Below are 27,477 nucleotides of genomic sequence, written 5' to 3'. Positions count from 1 at the left end.
ATACCTTGAAACCCTTCACCATCAACCTTTATAGCCACATCCATGATCTCTTTCATGATTTCTTTGACTGGCTCTGTCATAACTCCTGTGAAGTCATACACAACATCTGAACACAGTTTTTTTCCAGCAGGAATTTATTGTTTTGGGTTTGATGACTTTCATAGCTTTTTCTATAACAATGATATATTCAATGGTGTAATCCATCCAGACTTTCATGTTTTCTCTGTTGAGATTCTCTTCCATAGCACTGGCAATTTTTTCCATAGAGTGCCATGTATAATGAACCTTTAAGGTTCCTATGGTCACTGATCTAGAGGCTGAATTAGATACATTGTGTTTAGGGGCAAGTAGACCACTTCTATGCCTTTGGTGTTGAACTCATGGGGTTCTGGGTGGCCAAGGGCACTGTCCAATATCAAAATAAAAAGCAGTCCCTTACTGGCAAGGTACTTCCTGAACCTGAAGCATAGATGGAACCAGTCCAGGAAAAGGTTTCTTGTCTAGGCCTTCTTGTTATACAATCAAAAGACTGGCAGCTGGTATTTATATTTTCCCTTCAAGGATTGGGGGTTAGCAACTTTTTAGATAAGAGCAGTCCAAATCATAAACCCAACTGCATTTGCACAAAATAGTAGAGTCAGCCTATCCCTTTCTGCCTTAAATTCTGGTGCTTGCTTATCTTCCTAATAAATGTCCCTGGTGGCACATTTGTCTGCATTAAAAACTTGTTCAGGCAGATATCCATTCTCCTCAACAACTTTCTTCATGGCATCTGGGAGCTCGTCTGCTGGCCCCTTGGTTGACAGAAGTGTTCTCCTGTTATCTTGACATTTTTTGAGCCAAACCCCTTTCCAAAATTATCAAGTCATCCTTTGCTTGAGTGGGCTGAGGAAATTCTCCAGCTTTAGATCCTTCACCTTCCTTTTGCTTCAGGTTGTCATATAATGACTTTGCTTTTTCTCAAATCATATTAGAGTTGACAGGTATGCTTTTCTTACAGCAATCCTGCACCCACCAAAAACCAAAACCAAAAAATCAAAAATAATAAAAATAATAAAAATTTAAAAATTAGCCAGGTGTGGTGGCACATCCCTGTAATCCCAGCTACTCAGGAAGCTGAGGCATGAGAATCATTTGAATCTGGGAGGCGGAGGTTGCAGTGATCTGAGATCACGCTGTTGCACTCCAGCCTGGGCGACAAGAGTGAGATTCTGTCTCAAAAACAAAAATCCTGCACCCACATAAAAGCTGCATGTTCAACACAAGATAAAAAGGGATTTCACAAAAAGTGTGAAGTTTTCAAAACTGCTGGGATGGCTGCAGGGACGGCTTCATGAATTTCCTTTTTCCTTTTTACAATGATCCCTACCCTGGATTCATTTATTTTGAAGTGGTGGGCAAGTGCAGCAGCAGACCTCAATCCATGGTATATCTCAGGCAATTCAGCTTTTTCTTGTAATGTCATGACTCTTCTCTGCTTCGCTGAAGCACTTCCTAGCACCATCACCGGTGGCACTTTGTATGGGTCCCATGGTGTTATTCAAGGTTTATGATATTGCAGTAAACATGATGAAAAATAAGGCAGAACCATGAGAGAGAACTTTTTACTGAGATACGCATCGCTGAAGAGACAAATTGCTCTTTCAAAGGTGATTAGCGCCTCACAGCTTTTTAAGTGGATACTCACAACAGCTGAGCTCACCAATACAGCAACAGGAGACGGCTATAAAATTATTATAGCAGTACAGTAACATACTACAGTTAATTTCATGCAGTTATGATTTAATACTGTATCTTTGTGGTTTGTTCACATTTCTCTGGACTGTGAATGACACCATCTATGGTTTGTGGGTGTTTGTTCCCGTAAGAGTTTGTGTGCATATGTTTTGATAAATTTTAACTTTTTGTAACAGATTTGTAGATATTTTGTAGTAAATGATAAAACAGACTAATATCTACATATATTTTATGTGTTCATAATCTTAAACTTAATTTTTTCAATATTTCTAGGTTATGCAGTGCATCTGAGTTTTTTCAAACTGTTACAAATCTCCAAAAAAATTTTTCCAACATAATTATTGAAAAAAATCCGCATGTAAGTGGACATACACAGTTCAAACCTGTGTTGTCCAAGGGTCAACTGTACGCTATGTATTCTGTCAGTTTATACCTCAATGAAGTTGTTTTAAAAATTCATCTAATATTCATCCATGTTATACTGGAATTCTACTGTACATAGTTCTTCTCAGTACTGTTTTGAATGATACATAAGCAACAGTGATGGTTAATGAGCTTAAACATTTTCTTCCTCCACTATTGGATCAATTTTGTTACAGAAACATTATACTATTAAAAGCAAGATAAATATAATTGAAATAAATAACATAAAGACTCACCATAATATTTATTAAAATTATCATTTATCTTACTAAGAGAATGGACCAAAAAATCACATTTTATAACTCAACCAGTACTATGCTTAAGAAAGAAAAATTATTCCACAGCCTCACTATAATACTATCTCATGGAGCCACACCATGGGGAGATGTAGGAATCCTATCCTATTTCTTGGACATCTCAGGAATTAAAGCCTTGCCACATATGAATTCTTCTCCTCTGCATACAGATTTTAGCTACATTAAATTTTATTATATGATTTTGTATATCAAAGATTTGGGATTTTGAATACAAATGACTGTAGAATGACAAAAGTATACTGGTACTTTATTTCAGAATATATACAGCCAATGTTAATCATCTTAAGAATAAGATATAAACTATACCTTGAGAAAAGACTTTATTCTTATAACAGAAAAACTTCGTTAATATAACATTCATAATGAGGTCATCTTTTTGTATGGAAATTGACTTTAGAGACAACTGTTACCTGCATAACTTCTCCCTGTGCTCATACACGATGACACAACTGTCCATTTATCGGTTGTTGGGTTATAATATTCTACTGACGCCAAGTTACAGGAACCATCATCCCCTCCAACAACATATAACAGACCATTAACTGCACAAACTCCTTTAAAAAATTACAGAGAGAAAACAATTATTTAAAAAATTGGGATGAATATGAGTATCACTGTACATGTTTAGTGAGGTAATCCAGAGACACTAATTTCTTTGAAAGGAGGCAAGAAGAGAAAATAGTGAGCATGAAAAGAATTCTTTTTATATTAGGATAGCCAGGCACCATGGCTCACGCCTGTAATCCCAGCACTTTGGAAGGCCAAGGTGGGCAGATCACTTGAAGTCAGGAGTTCGAGATGAGCCTGGGCAACATGGCAAAACCCCATCTCTACTAAAAATACAAAAATCAGCCAGGCATGGGGGAATGTGCCTGTGGTCCCAGCTACTCCAAGAGGCTGAAGCCGGAGAATCACTTGAACCCAGGGAGGCAGAGGCTGCAGAGAGCCAAGACCACACCACCGCTCTCCAGCCTGGGCAACAGAGTGAGACTCTGTCTCCAAAAAAAAAAAAAAAGAATTCTTTCTATATTAGGAGACCATAATACCACTTCTAAGCTCCTACTGAGTGTCATTTATGCAGTAGTTACTTTATATATGCATTATTCTACCTAATTTTCACAACATTATAGGTTAGAAACTATTTTGACCCTCATTTTTTTTTTTTTAATAAAAAGTCAAAGTCAGCTTTAGGGAATCTTAAGGAAGAAAATATATGTTAGTAGAAGGTAAAAATATTCTTAATTTTAATTATCACACTGAATGGTTAACTATTTTATCTCCCTTTAAAGAGAACAATATTATTTATCTATTAAAATAACTCTTTTCTTTGCAAAAATTCAAAACATCTAGAAAAGTATTATAAGAAAAAAAGATGACCTCCAACCTTATGTCTCTTAGAATAATGACCATTAAAATTTTGATCTCTACTCTGATTAACTTTTCTCCATGCATATATACTCAGACACTTTCTTTTTTAACCCCAAAGTAGCTCACACTACACATGCTACTTTATTAAATAACTTACCCACCCTGGCCAACCAACCTACCTTGGACATTTCCTCAAGTTAATAAATATAAATGTAATTTTTATGTATGACAGTTTATTTAATCATTTTTTTACTGATGGATATTTAAGTAATTTTGATTTTTTTGCTGTTACCAATGATGTTGCAATGAACAAAGATCCCCTGAACAGTGTTTTGAATACTTGAGCAATTTTTCTTAATATAAATTATTAGAAGGAAAACTGCTGAGTCTAATGGTAAATGCTTTTAAAAAGCTATTTCAATGTAATTTTTTAAAAGTACATTTAATTTCTTATAAAAAGTTCAGTGCTACTATGAACTTATACTAGAGGGCATCAAAGAATCCCGAAGAATGCTGCCCAAATCTACAAAACTTTGTAGGAAAAAAACTCATACCATTTTAAAGTTGTTCAAATACTTAAAAGCAAGAATCAAATGCTGCTGCCACACAAGCTCCACACAGTAGTTACATGTGTATGCAACACTGTATTTCAGCCTATTGATGGACAACATAGGACTGTGAGAGAAAAAATGATCTCAAAAATGGCCCTGCTATGATGGAAGGCATCAACAAGGAGACTATATCGTTCTAAAGAGTTTTCCCAATCATATCTACGAGGGGCTCACAGATTAAAGAGCATCCAACTGCAGAAAGGGAGGTTGGTCCATACATCCATTTGAATATCTTAGCTATACATTCAGAAGACATCAATTTTACTAACCCACTAACTCACGACACCAGATTCCTTTTAGGCGATAGGAGCCAAATCACTTTGCCAAAAGGATGCACCTTCCTGCAGTGTTTGATGGTTCCAGTTTATTCAGTTTACTTCAACACAATCAAATTCATATTGAGAACCTATTACAGATGTGCTAGGTATTAAAGGTCTATATATAATCATCTAATTCAAATTTATTTCATTTTTACTCCACTCTTGGTGTCATAATTTACCATACTTATGAAAACTTTTGAAATCTGGCTTGTAAGCTGCTTGCTATTTCAAATTTATATGGATGCTTTCACCTCTCCCCGCTTAACATTGAATACATGTCCTCCACTCTTTGCCAGCTTAGTTCTTTCTTTCCAATAATTTAGGTGCTTGGATGAGGTCCTTAGCCTAGGTTATTAAAAAGGAAGAGCTGAACAGATCTTATCAGAAGTTTGTTTCAGATTATCAGGAATATGGAATGAGGGTGAGATTTTAAAATACTCTTATGAACTTAAATAATTTTAAAATATATGCTCAATTGGATTATATTGTATCTTGTAAATTATAAAAGTAAATAATTCAAATTTTGTTATTTGCATAGAAAATAAACATCATTGATTAAGAAGGAAAAACAAACTGAAAAGTAAGCTTTCAGATTTCTCTCTCTTCCTGATTATCAAATAAACTCAAGTAATGTTGTCTAAATCAAAATATGAAACAACTTTTCAACAGAGACTTACGTCTTTTTCCTAAATCCTACCCTTTCCCACACAATTTTTTGAAGAACAGGATAATGGTAGCTCTATATATACAAATTATCTCTTTATTCTTCTACCTAAATGAGTGAATTTTGATATGAAAACAATAAACACATATAGAGAAAAAATAAGATTAGTCTAACCTTTAAGAAAATATTCATAAAAAGCTCAAATTGCAACTAAATTTCCTAATCCAGGAAGACACATGCACAAATCACCATGGCTTTTCTAACTTAATGTATACTGGAGTCACTTATTCTACTAAGGACCCATATTTGAGGGTCTTACCATCTAACGAACTGATTACCATATACAACTGACTAGATGACGTGCAAGGCCAAACAGAATTAATTATAAATTCTGGTCTGCTGCTAACAGTATCTGCAGTTCCACATACTTAGTCTCTCTTAGTAATCACACTTCTTTAAAGAGAAACTAAGATGAGCGCTGATGGAGGGGGGTGTCCAATGGTGTACAGTAAGTTTGAGACTCACCAGGAACTTATTTTACACTATGAGAAATGACATGAAGATAATGGCATTTTGAAGAATCCTAGCATTTCCTGAAAGGCTGTGTAGCTATCTTGAGTCTATTTTCCATTTGTATTTCCCTTTCTTGATTCTTCTTTTTAAGTGGTTAGTTCCCTAATCTTGAAGTTCTCCACTTTCTTAAAATTATTTGTTGTTATTGTTGTTGCTTTAGTTTTTCCATTTTTCTGGAAATCCTGAACTGTATTAAGCTAGGGTTACCTTTGCAGACTTCTCCTCTAGATTTAGATAATCAACTAGCTTTTTAACCTAGTATAAATATTTACTCAACTAGACTAAATTTCCTGAGAACTAGGATCTCCCGCGTATGATAGAGACATAGTAGGCACTAAAATATATCTGTTGTAAGAATGAATGAATTCAAGTATCATTTAAAGGGTCTATACCTAATTTAATTAGTCTCCACATTTATCACCAAAAAGTAGCAGCTAGTAGAAATGATGAGTTTACTGAAGTGTCACAACAACCTGTTATGTTCCAGAGACTATGGCAGGCATTCACTTTATAGGATTATTACATAAGTTTCTGTCTTTAAAGAGTTCAAAGTCTATCAGGGAACCCAGATCAGTAAAAGAACAATGGAAATACCATTGATATTCATTGATAGAGTGATACCAGTGAAACTTAAAATAAAATTCAACATAAGTTTTATAACCTTAAACTGACAGATACCTGCATTTCTTCTGCACATGTTCATATCTGCAACCTGTCTCCATGCGTTAGTGGTGGGATCATATACTTCAACACTTTTTCGTACTAAAGGGCCATCATGACCTCCTACAGCATACAATAAATTGTTTAACACACCAACACCTATAAAACACAACCAGCCAAATAGAGGGGCAAAAAGAACAAGAGATTTATATCATATTAGGTTTATTTAAATGACTTGTAACTAAAACTTTCAAAGTTATAATTCATAATAAAAGCAAGCTGATACTATAGCCTACAATTTAAGAAATGGAAATCAATAGAATTGATGATTAAATAAGCATCTCAACAAACCATTATTCTGAAAAAAGAGGCATGTCAAACAGAATAAAAATATTAATAACATGTAGGTGAAACACAGGGAGGGAAAAAGTCCTTTAATGTAATCCTTTTGAAAACAATATCCATAGTAAAATAACCCCATATTAAAGCACAAAATTTTAAGAAATATACATGAAAAGACTTGATTATTAAGCAAGTTCCCCAATAAGCACTAAAAACAAAAAACTAAAAGGAGTGCTAACAACTTGAATATATAAATGAAACAGAAATGTCTATGGCACTTAGACATTAAATTTTAAAGTAAAATTACTTTGTAATTACTCCCATTACCTGCACAATTCAAAAGACATTTAGCAGTGCCATTAAAATCAGCATATCATATATTTTCAGATAATGTAAAGTGATGCCACTGAATCATTTTACTTTAACTATTTTCCATCATTTTTGTGCTTCAGTTGCTAAAACAGGTTCACATGTACCTGCTCCACTCCGCCTGGTGCTCATTTCTGCTATATAGGTCCACTCATTTGTTGTAGCATTATAGCATTCTACCGTGCTAAGACACTGACGTGATGCTCCATCATAACCTCCTACAGCATACAGCAAACCTACACATAAAATCACAAAGAAAGCCAAATTTATTAAAAAACAAACAAACAAAAAACACTAATTTTTCAAGCCAGAAAATATTAATATATTTTCCTTCATGGCAGCAGAGTTTCCCCTTAAAGTGCTGCTGATTTTTATGAACTATATTAGGGTCTTGCCTAATGGTGACAGATGGGGTAATCAAATCATATTATGAAGATCTGCAGGGTATATCTGATGATGTTAATTTTATACTTTCATCAATAATCTGATAAAATAGCACACTGATTATATCTTTAGGTAACACTATTTGATAAGTGAACAACATCCTGTAAGACAGAATTAAATACCAAAGTTATCTTAGGAAATCGGAAAAAAGGTTAAATCAAAAATTAATAACAGAATGCAATGCAATATTACTTGGCATTAAAAAGGCATGAAGTACTAATAAATGCCTCAGTATAAATAAACAAATCTTGAAAACATCACCCTAAGCCAAAGAAGTGAGTCACCAAAGATCACATACTGTATGACTAAAATATTCAGAAGAGGCAAATCTCTAAGTGATAGAAAGTAGACTAGCAGTTGCTGAAGGTTGGGTAAGATAGCAGTAAGAGCCAAGGGAAGCAGGATTGCTTTTAGAGGATAATAAAAATGTTTTAAAATGAATTGCAGTGATGGATGCACAATGAACTGTATACATGAAATGGGTGAATTGTATGATGTGGATTATATCACAATAAAGCTGTTTTTTTCTAAGTGCAGAGATTACACCTACGATGAGGAGGGGGTGGAAACCTGCAAATTTGCCCAAGTCAATTAAAAAAAAAAACAAAAAATAATACTTAGAGCCTTCCTTAACTTCTGTTGGGAGACAAAGTAGGATATAAATAAATAACTGTGGCAATCCATCCCTTAACAGCCCTTCTCCAGATATAAAATTACACATTTATGTCACCTGAATTGTTCCCCCAAACAACTGTTAAAATCAGTTGACAGTCTTATACAGCAGCAGTCCCCAAACCGCAGGCCATGGACCGGTACCTGTCTGGAACCTGTTAGGAACCGGGCTGCACAACAGGAGGTGAGCGGCAGGTGAGCAAGTATTACAGCTGAGCTCTACTTCCTGTCAGATCAGCAGCGGCATTAGATTCTCACAGAAGTGTGAACCCTATCTTGAAATGCACATTTGAGGGACCTAGGTTGTGCACTCCTTATGACACTCTAATGCCTGATGATCTGAGGTAGGAACAGTTTCATCCCAAAACCATCCCCCCAACCCACCCCTGTCCATGGAAAAATTGTCTTCCACAAAACCAGTCCCTAGTGTCAAAAAGGTTGGGGACTGCTGTTATATAAGTCAAACACACATGTGTTATATAAGTCAAACACACACAGTTATATAACACACACACACACACACACACACACACACAGAGAGAAAGGAGGAGGGATAAAGGGAGGGGGATAGTAAGGGAGAGAAAAGGCTTTATATAGGTTGATTTATATAGAGAAGCTAATTTTAAAAAGAGGATAACTGAAATTTTACAGTAATTACGACTTTTCTTTTTAAAATGATAATTAGCTTGCCCATTCAGAAAACTAAAGTTGAGATTACTGGAAGAACCACTCTCAAGGATCAAAAAGCCACATGTACCTGAAAGAACTGTCAACACCTACCTCCAACAACACCCACACCAACACTGCTCCTCCTTGTATTCATGGGAGCTACATGAAACCACTCATTAGACTTTATGTTGTATGCTTCCACAGATGACAAACCTATAATAAAGCACAACAGTCTTCATTTCCTTCTCTAAAAAATGTCAATAGTTCATATATATGGAAAAATACTTCAGGTATGTTATACTGGGCTAAAATTAAGAGAAGAAAATGGTGGAACGTAAACACAGCAATTACATGAAAAACAGGTACAGCTTGTTTTCCAGGAGGCTCCTACCTAAGCTACTGATATTTATAAGCTTTTAAAATTTGATGACTGATACTGATGCATAAGAAAGAAAATTTATATACTCAGCACTCATATCATTTAAGGAAATTCTTGATAAAATTTTAAACTTATCTTTAAATACCAGTTAAAACCTCACATGTTGTAATCCCAGCACTTTGGGAGGCCGAGGCGGGCGGATCACAAAGTCAGGAGATTGAGACCATCCTGGCTAACATGGTGAAACCCCATCTCCACTAAAAAATACAAAAAAATTAGCTGGGCGTGGTGGCGGGCGCCTATAGTCCCAGCTGCTCCGGAGGCTGAGGCAGGAGAATGGCGTGAACCCGGCAGGCGGAGCTTGCAGTGAGCCGAGATTGCGCCACTGCACTCCAGCCTGGGCGACGGAGCAAGACTCCATCTCAAAAACAAACAAACAAACAAAAAAAACCACAAAAAACCTCACGTGCCCTAATGTTGCCACAATTTATTCCATAAACATGACTACTACGTTCATTTTAGCAGCAATGTAGAAGAAATGAAAAGGAAATTACCTGTACTCCCATCAAAGCCTCCCACAGCGTATAACAATCCATTTAACACAGCAGCTCCCAAAGTGCTTCTCCGGTCTCTCATGTTAGCAACGCTGGTCCACTGGTCCTTCACAGGGTCGTAGGAATCTACAGTGCGAACTCTTAATGAGCCATTAAAGCCACCAACAGCAAAAACAAGTCCAGCCATGTAGACCATGCCTGCAAAAGGAGTACAGCATTTAATGATCAACATGCAACTCAACTACCACCAATATCCAAAGATTGCTTTCTGATAAGTCTATAGCTGTTGTCAGAACGTGCTACTCTTAGGAGCCTGATTAAATAAATCCTTGAAAATGCTATTCATTTGCAAGAACATCCAATCACTAAATTGTCTTTCTTTCTAAGGTTATTATTATTATTATTTCTTTCTTTCTTTGAGACGGAGTCTCACTCTGTCGCCCAGGCTGGAGTGCAGTGGCACCATCTCAGCTCACTGCAAGCTCAGCCTCCCGTGTTCACACCATTCTCCTGCCTCAGCCTCCCGAGTAGCTGGGACTACAGGCGCCCGCCACCACACCCGACTAATTTTTTCTATTTTTAGTAGAGATGGGGTTTCACTGTGGTCTTGATCTCCTGACCTCGTGATCTGCCCGCCTTGGCCTCCCAAACTGCTGGGATTACAAGCGTAAGCCACTGCACCTGGCCTTCTTTCTAAGGTTATTAAAAAATGCAATGGCATGGGCTAAAGTACCATGTTGACTCTTGGTTTTTTTAAATATCAATTTACAAGCTTAAATAATGAGCCATTATTTTCCAACTACTTGAACCTGTACTCACCTCCCATAGCTTTCAGTTTTGGATCTTCTAGCGGATATTCTTAGAATGAAACTCTATACGCTTATAATTTATTTGCATAACGTATTCCTAGTTTATCATGTTAGTGGGCTAAATCAGGGGTCGGCAAATTTACAGCTACAGGCTAAATTTGGTCCACCGAACTATTTCTGTAGAACCCATAAGCTAAGCATGGTTTTTATATTTTTAAATGGCTGAAAAACAACCAAAAGAGGAATAATATTTCATGACATGTAAAAAGCTATATGAAATTCAAATTTCACCATCCATAAATATAGTTTTATTGGAACACTGCCACACCCATTCACTTACATATGGCTGGTTTTGCACTATAGCAGTAGATAAGAAGCTGTGACAGAGACCATATAACCACAAAGCCTAAAATACTTACTCTCTGGTCCTTCAAGAGAAAGTCTGCTGATCCTTGAGCTAAAGAGATATTACGGAATCAGTAAATGGAGAAACTGAACTGCTAGACTCAGGTTTCAACCATCTTTTCACTTTTCTCAACTTTTTTCATGCTGCTGTCCTAATGGGACAGGCTCCTATCACCATCCACTCTGTTCTCTTTAACTCTGAATCCTCAGTTAAAGTTCCACATTCTCTATGATGCCTTCCCTGTCCACTTTAGCCTAAAAGGGATTACGTCCAGCTCCTGAACCCTATAGCAAATAACATCTATGTTGTGTACTTGAGGTTTAATAAATGTACTGTCTATAATATAATTACTTTAAATTGTTCAAATTTTTATTGTTCTTAGTTCTATAATGTTTATGTCCCTGTGCCAGCCTGAGGGCAGGCAATGTGGCTCACAGTTCTCTGAATCCCTGTAGGGAGAACTGGAATCACCAGATATGTTTGACGAGCTCAATGTTTTGCAGATGTTATCAGGCAAGAGATGTACCTCTACCCCTTACTGTCTTACCCTCTGGTGCTTTATTCCCCCACCCCTGTAAAAATACACGGAAATGCAGTCCTCCATATGGCAACAAGACCTTTCCAGTTCAGACGAAGTTGCCTGTTTTGGCCCCCTGCTAGCACAGAATTTAACAGACATCCTAAGAGGGCCTGGAGACTCGTGAGCAGCAACATACCAGGCAGCATGTTTCAGCATGCAACAATCCTGTATCCCAAAATCATAACTAACTCCAGGGAATGTTCATTGTGGGAATTTTGCCCATTGCAATTTTCATTTTCCTTTCTCTACCCACAAAATAACACTACAAATATGCCATCTCTTAGAAGTAACGTAGCATGCTTACCAAGTTTTAGAGAATTTTAGGTCACAGAGAAGAAGAAAATAAATGAATCAATCTATGAAGTGCCCCCCTACCAAAGGCTCTGGGTCTGGAGAAGGGACTGAACTAAAAGAAGTATTATAACCTCCCAAAGTTATCAGGAAACTGAAGTGCCCAGAAGTTTCATTACACAGTTTATTAAAATTTGGCCAAGTTTACACAGTTAAGGACATTGGCTCTAATCTGAAGGAGGGAGAGGGAAGAGGGCATGATGAAGATAAAATTTATTCATAGTTACCCAATAAGTAAATAATACATTTTGCAATAAAATGAGTCAAATGACTTATGGCCTCAATGAAAAGGGAACTGTATTAGGAATCAGATATGAATTAAGAAACCAGTTAGTAAATGGCATACAAGACTCCATTTCCAATAGTAACGATAAAGATAAAACACCTAAAAATAAACTTGCCAAGAAACACAGAGGACCATTGGAAGAAAATGTTAAAAATCTACTGAAGGATATAAAAGAAGACAGGAGTCCTATCACCAGTTTCATAACATAGTAAACCATATTATAAAGCTCAGTAACTAAAACTGGCTTTGTCTTGATGCATGAATAGGCAAGACAAATCAATGGAAGAGAACAGAAAATTTAGAATAAAACCAAGTAAATGTGGAAATTTAATACATGATAAAGGCAGCATTTCATCAAATGAATGGAGACAGATAAGTCAATAAGGGGTATTTGGACAACTGACTAGCCATTAAAAACCAAAATCTATACCTTACATCTTAGACTAAAACACAGCCCAGATATCTTAGATATATATATTTATAAATAAAACTGTAAAGGTACTAGAACAACAAATGTTTTTAAAATATAATTTTGTCATAGGGTAGAAACCTGGCAGATACCACCTTAACCAAGAGAACAAGGTTACCCTCACAAAAAATAATCATACTAAGTCAATTTAACCATGGAAAAATATCAGACAAATCCAACTTGAGAGACACTCTTCAAAATATCTGACCAGTCCTCCTCAAAGAATCAAGGGCATAAAAGATAAGAAAAGACTCTGGGACTATCTCAGATAAGAAGATATGACAACTAAATGCAAAGCAGGATCCTAGAACAGCATAAGAGAATCAATGGAAAAATGGTAAATATGAAGTCTGTATTTCAGTTAATATTAATATGCCAATGCTAATTTCTAGTTTTGATAACTGTATCACAGTAAGATATTAATATTGGGGAAAGAATATACCAGAATTCTTTGTTCTATCTTTGCAACTCTTCTGTAAGTAAAATTATTTCAACATAAAGTTTTTTTGTTTTTTTGTTTGTTTGTTTGTTTTTTGAGACGGAGTCTCACTCTATTGCCTAGGCTGGAGTGCAGTGGCGAGGTCTTGGCTCACTGTAACCTCCGCCTCCCAGGTTCAAGCGATTCTCCTGCTTCAGCCTCCTGAGTAGCTGGTATTACAGGTGCCTGCCACCATACCCAGCTATCTTTTGTATTTTTAGTAGAGAAGGGGTTTCATCATGTTGGCCAGGCTGGTCTCAAGCTTCTGACCTTGTGATCGGCCCACCTTGGCCTCCCAAAGCGCTGGGATTACAGGCATGACCCACTGCGCCTGGCCCCACATAAAGTTTTTAAAAAATATGTTTGTGTGTGTATACACACACTCACACACACATATAGATAATTTTGGCATATGGCTTTCTATGCAAGAAACAAAATTTTAAGTCCAGAGACACAAAACTTTGGTATATAGGACTACATTAAAAGATAAAGTTTTTACATGGCAAAAATAGCACAAAGTCAAAAGATAAAAGATTAATACAAATAAATATTCACACTACATATCACAGACAAAAAGGTTACTTTCCTTAACATAACTGTATCTATGACATCAATAAAACTATTAAAATGGCAAAAATCATGAACTGACAATTCAGAGAGAAAGATATTTAACTTTCCTCATAATTACATAAGTACAAATTAAGGCATTTTTCACCCACCAGATTGGCAAAGCTCAAAACATTTAATTACAAAGTACTGTCAGGAGTTTAGGGAAACTGGCACCTTCATATTTTACTGTTAGTGGGAGTAATAATTGGCATATCCTTTTAAGACATCCTTTGAATCAGTAAGTCTAGTTTATCCTGCCAAAATATATTAGCATATGTACACAATGATGTATGTATAAGAGATTTGTTGTAGCATTGTTTATAACATTAAGATTAAAAACATTTGTAATGCTCTATTAAAAACTAGTAAAAACTATGTCCAGACCAAAATAAAACACTAGACAGCTCTTATTGAATGAGGTAACTCCAGATATGCTGATATGTAACAATCTCCAAGATGTATTGTTAAAGTACTACCATCATAGAAATGTTCCATTACATACAGAACTCATTTCGCTATGGGAGACAGAAATTATGGATCCAAGTTTAAGTCCCAGGAAAAATCCTGAGTTTGTATAATAACTGCTTCTTTTGATCACAGCTTTGGCTAAATGAAAGTCTATTTCAACAAATGTTTGTAAAACAGATGCCTTGAAGAAGGCAATTATGCCTTATAACTGAGGGACTTAACAGTACCTTATAGCTGAGGGAATCTCCTAGAACTAAGGGTCCCAACCTAAAGAATTCCCCTCTCAACACTTCAGGCAAATGTAACTAGGAAATATCCGGCAAATTACTAGCTCCCCCACCTTACACTAAACAATCAGAAAGATACGTAAAGGTGGAGACAGAGTAGCTATCCCATCAATGTCTTGAGAGGCATATGAGGCCTCTGAATTATTGTTTAACTACATAGCTATTTTACTCAAAGCTTTTTTGATAGAGATTTTTCTAATTAATAAAATAAGACCTGAAAAAGAAGCTCCCAATGACCCAGGAGTAGAGAATTGACCATGATGCATCATGCTTACCTGCCCTGCACCTCCTGGAAGGCAACTCTGCTACTTGGTGCCACCTTTCTTCTTTAAAGTCATAGCATTCCACACTCCGGATAGCCTTTGGTGCTTGGCCCCCAACCACCACCATCAACTACAAGGGCAGAAATGTAAGCACTTGAACAAATGACTATTACATATTCAGGATTTAAAATGTCCTACAAAGACACTGGTGTGGGAAGTGTTAGGATGAAGATGATAGGGTGAGCTGGCGAATACAAACATCTAACCACCTAACCAACATTTCATAAACATCAACCAAGGGGACACACGTTAAAAATACAATTCTATCGTCCAGCACATTTAGTCAAAAATAAGGACTTCAGAAACTAAGTTTCTGATCCTTCAAGCAAAAGCAGTTATTTAAGCAAAAAAACAGCACGCAGTTATTACTGGCAAGGCTGCAGTATGTCATAGGGCTTGCTATAAACTAGATCCTGGTTTTTGCAATGACCAGGCATTAGAACTCCACAATCCAGGAGAGAAGATAGAAATGAAACATATGTTACTGGGTAGGTGAAGTGAAAAGGACAGTAAGTATCAAAAGAAAGATGGAAGAAGGAAAAAAAATATTGAAAAAGGAGGAGTAATTGAATTGGAGCTCACAAGAGTACAGATTCCCGAATCTCCAGTAGAGACCTTTCCTGATGCCCCACAAATAAAACAACCTAACAGGACATGTAATGGAGATGCTAGATATCATAATGAACAAATACATAATAGTCTACTTTTGAGAATAAATGAGGTCTATAAGTTCCCTCAACTCAATCCAACAACTATTTACTAAATGCCTACGGTCTATATGTGTCCAGAACTATGTTAGGTGTTATACATAAGAAATATAAGACATGGTCTCTACCCTTCAAGACTTGATAGATCTCACTAAGGAGACAAGACTTATGAAGTAACTCAAGAAGAGTACACAATTACATATGATCGAAAAATTATGTGATTAGTATAGACGTAACTGCTACTGCTGATCAGAAAATGAAAAGCTGCCGTAATTTAGTGAAAGCTTCCTGGAACCTGATCTATGGTCTTGCTAAATGGATAGAATTTAGAAATCAATGTGTCTGTCTTTTACTGAGTATGCACAGACACTCTCCAGCAACAGTGAAAATAACAGCCATCAAATCAGAATAATGTAAACATTAATGATGTCTCAAATCAAAAACTGTAAAGAATGGCAAGGACCTTCAGGAAAAGAAGAGATAACGATTGGAAAAATAGATGTTAGAAAGAAACAAAAAATAAAAACAAACAGAATATGGAGTAACTCATATACACAAAAAGAGGAGATTTGCAACCTTGACTAGGCAATGACCTACCTGTACTTAGAATTAAAGAAAGATGGGTACAAAGCAAAAAATGATTCCTGAATCAGAGAGCAAATCCCAAGTTTCCAAAAAGAAGCCCATTTTAGTTTTTGGTAACTGGAGAGCAGAATGAATTTTAAAAGTCTTAAAAGAAGACTGAACATAAACCAACTACATAATTTTTTTCAGGCCTGTTATTCTTCTTGGCCAGGTATGGTGGCTCACGTCTGTAATCCCAGCACTTTTGGAGGCTGAAGCGGACAGATCATGAGCTCAGGAGTTCAAGACCAGCCTGATTAACAGCAAGTCCCCTTTCTCCACAAAAAATAACAAAAATTAAAAATTGGCCAGGCATGGTGGTGCACACCTGTAATCCCAGCTACTGGGGAAGCTGAGGCATGGGAATCACTTGAACCCAGGAGGTGGAAGTTGCAGTGAGCCGAGATTGCACCATTACACTTCAGCCTGGGCAACAGAGTGAGACTCTGTCTCACAAACAAACAAACACACAGACAACATTTTGGTTGGCCAGGCACGGTGGCTCACTCCTGTAATCCCAGCACTTTGGGAGGCCAGTGCGGTTGGATCACTTTGAGATCAGGAGTTCGAGACCAGCCTGGCCAAGATGGTGAAACCCCGTCTCTACCAAAAATACAAAAATTAGCCAGGCATGATAGTGCGTGCCTGTAATCCCAGCTACTTGGGAGGCTGAGGCATGAGAATCTCTTGAACCTGGGAGGCAGAGGTTGCAGTGAGCTGAGACTGCATTAATGCACTCCAGCCTGGGTGAAAGAGCGACACTCTATCTCAAAAAATAAATAAATAAAATAAACATAATTAATAAAGAAAATATACAATACCCTCACCTCTGACCACCCAAAAACGGCGGGGGGGGGGGGGGGGGGGCAAGGTTGTAAAAATTACAGAATTGGGATGCATGTTAAGGTAAACCTTGTATTTAGGGTTCTGTTCAAAACTTCAAAACTGCCCAAGAGACAATAGTTGAAAGAGTCTTAGATGATATATCTGATGAAGACCAATTTTTCTAAAAATTCAGAAGGGAACACTTTTTAAATTTTTTGATAAATAACACTGAGTTATAGATTTCATAATCCTCAGAGTTTGAATATAAGATTTCTATTTCCACGCAATAGGTCACTTTTACACATTAAAATGAAGATGAAAAGGAAAACTGTGCTATTACATACAGAGAACAGTAGTAATATTTGTCCTTTACTCACCCAAGGAGGGAAAATGGGGTAAGGATTTGGGTCTCCAGGAATCAGGGATAAAGGAGACAAGGAGAATGTGCAATGGGGGGACAGGAAGGCAGGAATATTTATATAAAACCAAGAGACTGTGTCATAAACCATTGTGTGGCTACCAAAAGAGTTGCTCATAATGCTGACATCCCAGTTATCTGTAAAAGACACAGGTATTTGAGAAACACCATACTAATTATGCTATGAAGGAACAAGAAAAGAAGACCTTTTGTAAGGAAAAGTTAAACGTAACATATTTGAAGAGGGCAAGGGGTAGGAGGTTAAGCAAATTCAGTAATCATCCTGAAATGTACGTCAATTAAACTTTGTTCTTTTTATTTTACCTATTAAATAAATATTAGTTGAAAATTAACTCCTGAAAAATCAAGTTTCTAACTGAAAACTTCAATAAATATACTGGGTAAAAATATTTTTAAAATATAATATATACCCAGAAATATGACAGCACTTATAAAAATACAGATTCCAAAGAGAAAAGCTAACAAAATACAAAAGAAGCAAAACACACACAATTTTTATTATGATGTGCAAATCCAAGGATACCTTATACAATCTGTTTATTGAGAAGCCAAAACTAATGTCTGAGATATGAAAAGAATCATTCATGCAAATTAAAAATCAGAGCGTAATATAAAAAGTACTAATTCACTCTCATGGTAAAATATTATCAAAACCTTGTAATTTCTTCAGCACAACTACCACATTTTGTTCAATTTGACTCATTATTACGATGATAAAAGGCATCATTACTATGAAATAATAAGCATAAGAAATTAATCTTTGCTTCATTCTTACCCAACTCCTTAGACTTAATCTGAACATAACAACTCTAAAATGACAAATGGTGGTGTTGGAAAATTGTTCATCACCAGCACCTTTTCGAAAATATGTGTGGATAAACAAACACACTGAGAAGGGATCATACAAGTAAACATGCAAAGTCAAAGCAACAGGGCTGCTCACTGCTATCCAGCAAGTCTGCTGCCCCTCCCACCACCCTGATAGAGCAGAATGAAAGAGAACCTCCAGGGACCCACATATCCAGCACAAAATAACAGCTAGAGAACTGAGAAATCTAAAAGTATAACACAGCTATAGGAGTCCTACTCCAAAACCACAACCAGAGAAGTCCAGGAACAATGTAAACACAACACCACAAAAGAGAAAGTAAGTACTTGATAGGCTTTTACCGAGAACTCTAGGTTTCAAAAATGACATGTTTATTCCAGAAATCAAAAATGAATTCATTTTCACTCTAAAGGTCTCTGCAGCATAGCTAAATATAGGAAAGTTTGAAGATGCTAGAGGAAGGAATATACAAGAAGAAATTCTTTTTTACAAATATGAAGTATTTAAAAAGTATTAAAGATATAGCACATTATTTAGAAGGAAGTTGGAAAGACTTACATAAAATAATAAAATAAAATAAATGGCAACCTTAAATTTACTGCCAAGACTCAACAATTTTTATAAATGGATTATTTTGTAAGAACAAAAACTGACACCAAATAAGATGGACAAATATGAATTAATGAAGACTTAAAAGATGGGTACTTATAAAAGCAGGTGTAAGGGTATTTGAAAAATGTAAACACATATAAAATCAGCAGACCTGGCATGAATACTGAGGTACTAAGGGAACTAGCTAATGTACTTACTGAGCCACTTACAATTATTTCTGAAAAATCTCAGAGAACTGAGGATAGATCAGAAAATTTAAAGAAAGCAAATACCAAATTTTCAAACCAGGATAGGAAGTGAATACCTTGTAAATACACTTTGTTAAGTGATGATAATTCTGAGTAAAAATTTAGAAGATTTTGAGAAAAGCATTTGAACTTCTAGGGGCCAATAAAATACCATGCAGAAGAATGTTTAAAAAGTCATGCCAAATTTGAATCCATTTGATCCTCAACCTCATCAGATGTTATATGCCAAATTACTTATTTTGGCTTAGATAATAATCATATAGAATGAAACTTTCCACAAATAGACTGTGTCAGTGGCTGGGTACTTCTAATAAGGTGCCACCAAGAGAGTTTTGAGATCAATTCTAAATTAAAATATTTGCTAACGATCTAGAAAAATAAGTCAACAGCACCCTGGCAAATCTGCAGTTAGTTATAAATTGAGAACTGTTGGGGGGGTCAGCCCCCAGCCCGGCCAGCCGCCCCGTCCGGGAGGGAGGTGGGGGGGTCAGCCCCCTGCCCAGCCAGCCGCCCCGTCCGGGAGGTGAGGGGCGCCTCTGCCCGGCCGCCCCTACTGGGAAGTGAGGAGCCCCTCTGCCTGGCCACCACCCCGTCTGGGAGGTGTGCCCAACAGCTCATTGAGAACGGGCCAGGATGACAGTGGCGGCTTTGTGGAATAGAAAGGCGGGAAAGGTGGGGAAAAGATTGAGAAATCGGATGGTTGCCGTGTCTGTGTAGAAAGAAGTAGGCATAGGAGACTTTTCATTTTGTTCTGTACTAAGAAAAATTCTTCTGCCTTGGGATCCTGTTGATCTGTGACCTTACCCCCAACCCTGTGCTCTCTGAAACATGTGCTGTGTCCACTCAGGGTTAAATGGATTAAGGGTGGTGCAAGATGTGCTTTGTTAAACAGATGCTTGAAGGCAGCATGCTCGTTAAGAGTCATCACCACTCCCTAATCTCAAGTAACCAGGGACACAAACACTGTGGAAGGCCGCAGGGTCCTCTGCCTAGGAAAACCAGAGACCTTTGTTCACTTGTTTATCTGCTGACCTTCCCTCCACTATTGTCCCATGACCCTGCCAAATCCCCCTCTGTGAGAAACACCCAAGAATTATCAATAAAAAAATAAATTAAAAAAAAAATTGAGAACTGTTGTTAGTAATAGGCAAAACAGAAAAGCAATACCAATATAGATTTGCAGCAATTAAAAATGTAGACTCCAAAGTAAAACTTAGAAAAATATTAAAATATTAAAGTGAAAGAATTTAAAAAACAATTCAATGGAAAGGACAGAGTAATAACTAAAGACGATATAAGAAAACGAGAGAACAGATTCTTATTTCTTAATCCAGCATTGCCCGAAACATACACAAGAGTTAAAAATAAATACATAAATAAAGTCTTTATATTATGAGTCATTCTGATTAGACCACGCACAAAATGGTGCTTAAAGTATTGGTCGTACTATAAAGATGTAAACAGAGCAGAAGGAATTGCCAACGGAGACAGAAATGAGGGGTTATTTCATAAGAAAAACTGAATTGGTAAAATATGAATGGCCACAGCTAAAAAGACCAAGGTAGAATATAAACATTCACATAGGAAAATATGAACACGAGACACATGGGAAGACATGGGAATGTATGCTGAAATGGCTACATATGATGAGCAGGGAACTATCAAATGGTATACAACAGGGAACAACAATGAGATGAACTGAACAAGCTATTTTATCATCCGTAGTTCTAATGTGTAATTCTGTGAAACTACTGGGTTTTCAGTTATTAAACAAACACCTAGCTTACAACATAATTCTTTTTTTTTTTTTCTTTTTTTGAGACAGAGCCTGTCACATTGTTGCCCAGACTGGAGTGCAGTGGCACGATCTCAGCTCACTGCAACCTCCGCCTCCTGGGTTCAGGTGATTCTCTGCCTCAGCCTCCTGAGTAGCAGAGATTACAGGCACCTGCCACCACACGTGGCTAATTTTTGTATTTTTAGTAGAGACACGGTTTCACGAAGATGGCCAGGCTGGTCTCAAACTCCTGACCTCAGGTGATCCGCCGGCCTCAGTCTCACAAAGTGCTGGGATTACAGGCATGAATCACAGCACCCCAGGCCTACAGAGAAATCCTTCTACCTGGTCTGACTTTTTTGGACTATAATTAGAGCTTTCTACTATAATTAGAGCTAATAAAACTCAGAGGGAACAAAAACCAGTTGTCTTCTGTTCCAGAAGAGTGACATCATGCAGTTTATAAAAATTAAATGGACCAAAGAATCCCCACCCTTAACATATAAAATCAATAGAGGTTGAATTACATACACTACAATGCATTCTTAGGCACATTTTCTCTTGAAGGAAAACTAAAACAATAAATCACGGAAATTCAAATGAGCAAAGTACTAACAGCTTCACTTATAAGCCTTTTGCATGAGGTAATAACAAGCATGAGAAACAGATCCTACTTTGGGAAGGTTCATGGGTGTCCTCAGCCGGGTCCGGACACTCTTCATTAATATACGCTGCTCTGTTGGCAGCAAATGATACTTCATTGCTTCAATGAGGTAATCTTTGCAAGCACTGCTATTCTTGACCAATGCTTCCTCTTCAACCCTCTGTAACAAGAAATCAGACACACCCACTGAGGGTAGGGCTATTTCATAATTAAATTGCCAAAGAAAAAGAAGTAAAGGAGAGGAAAAAAGCAGTAACTATATCCTTTAGTTTAGTCTAAAAATAAATGAGGAAAGTTTATAAATACATCTAAGAGAAAAATAAATAAAACCAAAAAATGCTCAAGTATCTGGCCTGCAGAGAAAAACATATATAGGTAATAAAAAGAAGAACTACAGTGAAAAATGATAAACTTCAATGTTAGCTATGGAATATGATGAACTCTTCGGATATTATATCCACCTGTGTATCTTTAACCTTTAAGACAAAAAGTAAGCAAAACAAGAAACAAAGTTTAGATAATACATCCTTCAGGTGAAGACAATACTAATAAGTTAATGATACCTTTTTCAAACACAAGTGGGCAAGTAAAATATCCCAAAAAGAGATTAGAAATACCTTAAAGCAACGTACCCATAACACAAATAAATCTTGTACTGCCTAGCCTGACCTCAAACGCAGGACAGGCTTCTGGGTTCGTTTTCTTTTTTCTGGGGGGGAGGGGTGGCGGGGGGGAAGGGGACAGAGTCTCACTCTGTTGCCCAGGCTGGAGTTCAGTGGCGCAATCCTGGCAAACTCCACCGGCCAGGTTCCAGCAATTCTCCTCCCTCACCTTCTTGAGTAGCTGGGACTACAGGCACCTGCCACCATGTCTGGCTAATTTTTTGTATTTTTAGTAGAGACGGGGATTCACCACGTTAGCCAGGCTGGTCTCGAACTCCTGGCCTCATGCGATCTGCCTGCCTCCGCCTCCCTAAGTGCTGGGATTATAGACGTGAGCCACTGACCGCACCCACCCTTTTGGATCATTTTCTTAATACCAGAAGACCCATGATTACACAGATCACAAAAAGGAATGAGATTTCAAGAAATCCTAAAATGTTCAAATCTAATTTCTTAATAAATGATTCTTTCAATGGTTTCAATTATTAAAATAATGCTGAAATGTTCCTAGCGGGATTCTAATAAAAAAAACAGTAAATTTAAAATTATTTGGAGACCACTAAAGAATCATTTTTCACATTTATTTCAAATAATGTTTTCCCTCAGCTTAGAAATAAAGACAGAAATCAAATGCATGCCACTATTAAATTACGAAGTAAAATTAAACGGTATTTGGGTCAGACCTCAAAATTCCAGGTCTGCAGGGGAATCAGAAGAGACTATCGAAAGAAAAAAACAGTAAAGAAGATGCAAAGCAGTGACCGCCACAGGGACATTTATTTACATGTATTTAAATGACCACAAATACTACCTTGATAAGCTCTAGTACTTGCTTACCCAAATCAAAAATAGGGCCAAAAGCAAATTTCTAAGAACGGGGAATGGTGGCTGGGTGTGGTGGCTCACAAGGCCTGTAATCCCAGTAGTTTGGGAGGCCGAGGCGGGTAGATCACTTGAGGTCAGGAGTTCGAGACCAGCCTGGCCAACAGGGCAAAACCCCAACTCTACTGAAAATACAAAAATTAGCTGGGGTTGTAGCATGCACCTGCAGTCCCAGCTACTCAGTAGGCAGAGGTACAAGAATCACTTGAGCCCGGGAGGTGGAGGTTGAGGAGAGCCGAGATGACGCCACTGCACTCCAGCCTGCGGGGTCCTTTACTGTCTTCTGTCCTGTACTCCACAGATCTGCATTCTACAGCTCTTATCACTGCTTGATAGGGATCTACATGCTGTCAGGCCAGTGACACAGTGCTGTGTGGATTCATATGTTTTGCATATGCATTTACCTGAACTAAATATTCCCGAGGAAGCAAAGGTAACCGTACATGTTCCATCAGTCGGGCCATAAACTCTTGCCTCACGTCCTTGTCATGGTTCACCCATGCTATTACTGCTTCAAATACCTTGCAGAAAATATAGGAGAAGAAAAAATAAGAAATGAGTTGTGTATCAAGGCATCTGGATGAAATATGAGACTACATTTTATATATAACTCTTGCTAAGACATCCAAGTTTAATTCACAGCTCAAGTGTTTTCAAAATCCTGACTTGCAATGTACTTACAAAGCCATTCACCTCATTTCTTTTCTGTTCTTTTTTTTTTTTTAATTTACCCAAAATAATAAAGCAAAGTGATATTCTGGAATGAAAATCATGTATCCTTATAAACAATTCATGTTTGGCTTTTTCTTCAGGTTTACAAACAAATGTTAGACCATACACATAAATCGAAGGTTTGTACAATAGATCGACTCAGCTCTGTAATAGCAGAATATATTAAAATGTAGTATTTTGAAATTTTTTTTTACAAATTAAAAAATAAGGGCATTATTTTTTACAATACATAATTGTGAGAAAGCTAATAAGCTAATATGAAGACACTGTTTGTCTACATAATTTTCTTCTCAACTGATGAATATATCACTTAACAATCTTTAAAGGTTTGCAGGAAATGTTTGACAATATGCAATTGGATAACTGAGACCAAAAATAGGTTATTTTGATCCAGGAATAAAGCAAGAAACTAATTCTCTCATACTTTGTGGATCAGCTTACATTTTGGCAACCTTTTATTGATTTCTGCAAATAAATAACAAGAATGAACAGAATGGAGGTAGTAAAACATTTTGCAAAGTTTGAAAAAAAAAAAGCAAGAAACTAAAAATAATGCACACTAAAATTAACACCCCTCTTTAATTCATTCTGTCAACAAGTATTTATCAAGTGTCTCTACGTGCCAGGTGCCAGAGATTAAGTGAACAAGATAGTCGGCCTTCTGGCAATTCTATCTAATATTTCTCAGTTCTGTCTTCTCTCCCCATTGCTTCTATCATCCCATATCGGAACCTGCTGCTCACTGGTATGACTTCAACATCCTCTCATCTGGCCCTCACCTCATTTTTGGTCCATACTGCCCACCACCACCAGATAGCTAGTCTCCAAAGATAGCCTCCTAATAAACCACATCTTCCAGATCCATACCCTTATATAGTAACCCTCCGCACTGAATCTAAGCTGGCCCTGTTAACCAGTAGAGTGTGGAGGAAGTGACACTGTGCGATTTCTGAAGGTAGGTCTTAAGCAGCCTCACTACTTCTACTCTGCTCTCTTGAAATGCTCATTTGAAGGAAGCCAAATGTCGTGTAAGAAGTCTGGCTACTTGAAACCACCACACCATGAGAAACCCATGCAAGTTATAGAGAAGAAAGGAGGGGAGAGGAGCGAGACCTAGAGAGAGACCAATCAACTGGGAGCCCCGGAGCCAGACAAAAGTGAGTGGAGGAGCCACCTTGGACATTACAGACCCATAAGATGCCATGTGCAGAAGAACTGAAGCTCCAGATCTATGGCTCCAGTAGAACCATGCCAGGTATCTCCAGGCACCTGGGTCACCTTGGCTGAGGTCTCAGACACTGTGGAGCAGAGACAAGCTGTCCCTATTGTTCTGCATGAATTCTGACCATAGAATTGTTAGCATAAAATGGTTGTTTATGCTTTTACATTTGGCGATGACTTGAGTAGCAGCAGAAAACCAGAACAGCCCTCATGATATTTCTATAATGCAGGTTTTGGCATGGTTTTCTCCTCTGGCTTAAAACCCTTTTAAGGCTCATCACTACAATACAGTTAATTTTCTTTAACACAGCTGAGAAGATATTTTATCATCTTCCAATTTTATCTTCCACCGATGTCTCATATTCTAAACTCCCATCATACTGAACACATTGAATACAATTACTCTTTCATACCTCTTTACATTTGTATATTCTGCTTCTTCTACCTGGAATGCCCTCTGCATTCCCACCCATCCCTATTTCTCTGGCAAACTCAGACTCATTTTTAAAAGACTTGAAATATACATCTGAACCAAGTTGAACTACCATCCCCATCCCTATCCCATTCCTGGAAAAGTTAAATGCTCCTAAGGCACCCTTTACAGCATTCTGTAATCAATTATTTACTCTACTGGCTGTCCCACTAGTCTATGAGTAACAAATTCTATTCTGCTAATCTTTTCTCTAGGAGCCCATGGCAGTGTCCGGTACATGGTAGGCACTCAATACATGTTTATTAAGTATGAAAGTAATGTCATCTTCCTCTGTATTTCTAGGATGCTAAGATTATACATGTCACAAATGCTTTCACATTTTTTAATACTGTAAATATTAGAGTAAATGTGTCTTTTACCCCCAGGTGAAATGAATATCCTTGAGAAAGAGAATCAGAATTTACACAACTTGAAATGCAAAGCACACAAAGGAGAAACTCAAGTTTCATTTCCTCTAAGCACAGCTTTTGTGCTCTGATTCCCGTGTGCTACAAAACCCACCCAAGGAAAAACAGCCTACTAAAAGGAGCTTCTCTCTCCAACTATATGAAAAGTGCAGGTGGCTGACAAAGGTAATCCAAAATGTGGAGAGACAAAAGACTACAACCAGAAGCAGTAGCTGCACAGAGAGGGAGGGAGGCAGGGAGGGAGAGAGGCAGGGAGGCAGGGAGGCTGAACGGACTGGCAGGGGTGAGGTATTATGTCACAGGAAATCAATCTAAAGGAAGGTGATAATCAAGAATGTTCAGTCTAGAACTACCAAAACTTCGCCATCCTAGGTAACCTCTTTCAACTCAGAAGACAAGGAAACTAATTTAGTGACAAATATTATGTTCACATCATAATTCCTATAGGCATTGAGTTGTAGGAAGAAACTAGTTTCCAAAAAAGCATTTGTTTCAGATAGTCTAATGTGTGCAAGCTCTTGCTGTGGAGGTCAAGTACAAAACTGTAGTGGCTAAACATTTAGGGAACCTCCCACAAAGTGAAGACCGGGAGTAATTTACATAGACAAGCAACAAGTCCTGAGTTTCTTTTTTTTCTCCTGGAATCCTTTCCTGAAGTAACTAGCTGAGTTTCTTGACTTCCAGTTGAAACATCACTGGCTGTCACTACACATACAGGATCACAAAGCTATAAAAAAAAGTGAAATTAAAAAAAAAAAAAAGGGAAACATCATTGCACACTGGGAAAAGAAAAATATCCTTACCTTCTCTTCTGAAGAAATGGTAAGTTTGTCACTTGAGATTAAGCTGCACACTTGTTCGATGCCAAGATTGAGAAATTCTTCACTAAGTACAACATCTGCAAAATGTTGCTCTGTTTGGGAATTAAAAAGAAAATCCACTAACATCAACATTCCATTATCATAGTTTCAAACTGCTTAAAAAAGGTTTTTCTTAATTTAGTCTAACTTAAGAATGAGAAAACCAATTGCACACCTCCAGGCAAGAACTAACAAGACAAACCCAAACAAACTCAGAGACACCTGGGGATGTACCTTCAGTGATTTGTTTATACAACAGCACAGTAGCAGTGCAAGGAGGGAAGCTGCCTTAATATACATGCACTTAGTTGAATCATTCTTGTTTTA

At 37.3% G+C, this 27,477-nt stretch overlaps 1 protein-coding gene across 6 annotated transcripts in view; it reads right to left on the bottom strand.

The window, feature by feature from the left end:
- KLHL2 (kelch like family member 2) overlaps positions 1-27,477 on the bottom strand; it is a 115,763-nt gene that overhangs the window by 2,280 nt on the left and 86,006 nt on the right. For all 6 annotated transcript variants that reach the window (XR_008547659.2, XR_010156741.1, XR_010156740.1 and 3 more), the window contains 9 exons: positions 27,094-27,203; positions 23,842-23,958; positions 21,904-22,053; positions 15,121-15,238; positions 10,103-10,300; positions 9,281-9,382; positions 7,492-7,620; positions 6,692-6,832; positions 2,888-3,031 (listed from right to left, as the gene is read on the bottom strand). Coding sequence is in view for 3 of the 6 variants with exons in the window: in XM_001150117.6 (XP_001150117.3) it covers positions 2,888-3,031; positions 6,692-6,832; positions 7,492-7,620; positions 9,281-9,382; positions 10,103-10,300; positions 15,121-15,238; positions 21,904-22,053; positions 23,842-23,958; positions 27,094-27,203 (1,209 nt within the window). In the remaining 3 variants the exon portion in view is untranslated. The remainder of the gene's footprint in view (positions 1-2,887; positions 3,032-6,691; positions 6,833-7,491; positions 7,621-9,280; positions 9,383-10,102; positions 10,301-15,120; positions 15,239-21,903; positions 22,054-23,841; positions 23,959-27,093; positions 27,204-27,477) is intronic.

This window comes from Pan troglodytes, chromosome 3 (assembly GCF_028858775.2).
Source record: "Pan troglodytes isolate AG18354 chromosome 3, NHGRI_mPanTro3-v2.0_pri, whole genome shotgun sequence".
NCBI classification, from domain to species: domain Eukaryota; kingdom Metazoa; phylum Chordata; class Mammalia; order Primates; family Hominidae; genus Pan; species Pan troglodytes.
Note: the sequence above shows the minus strand (reverse complement) of the source record. Positions and strands in the feature narration are given on the sequence as shown.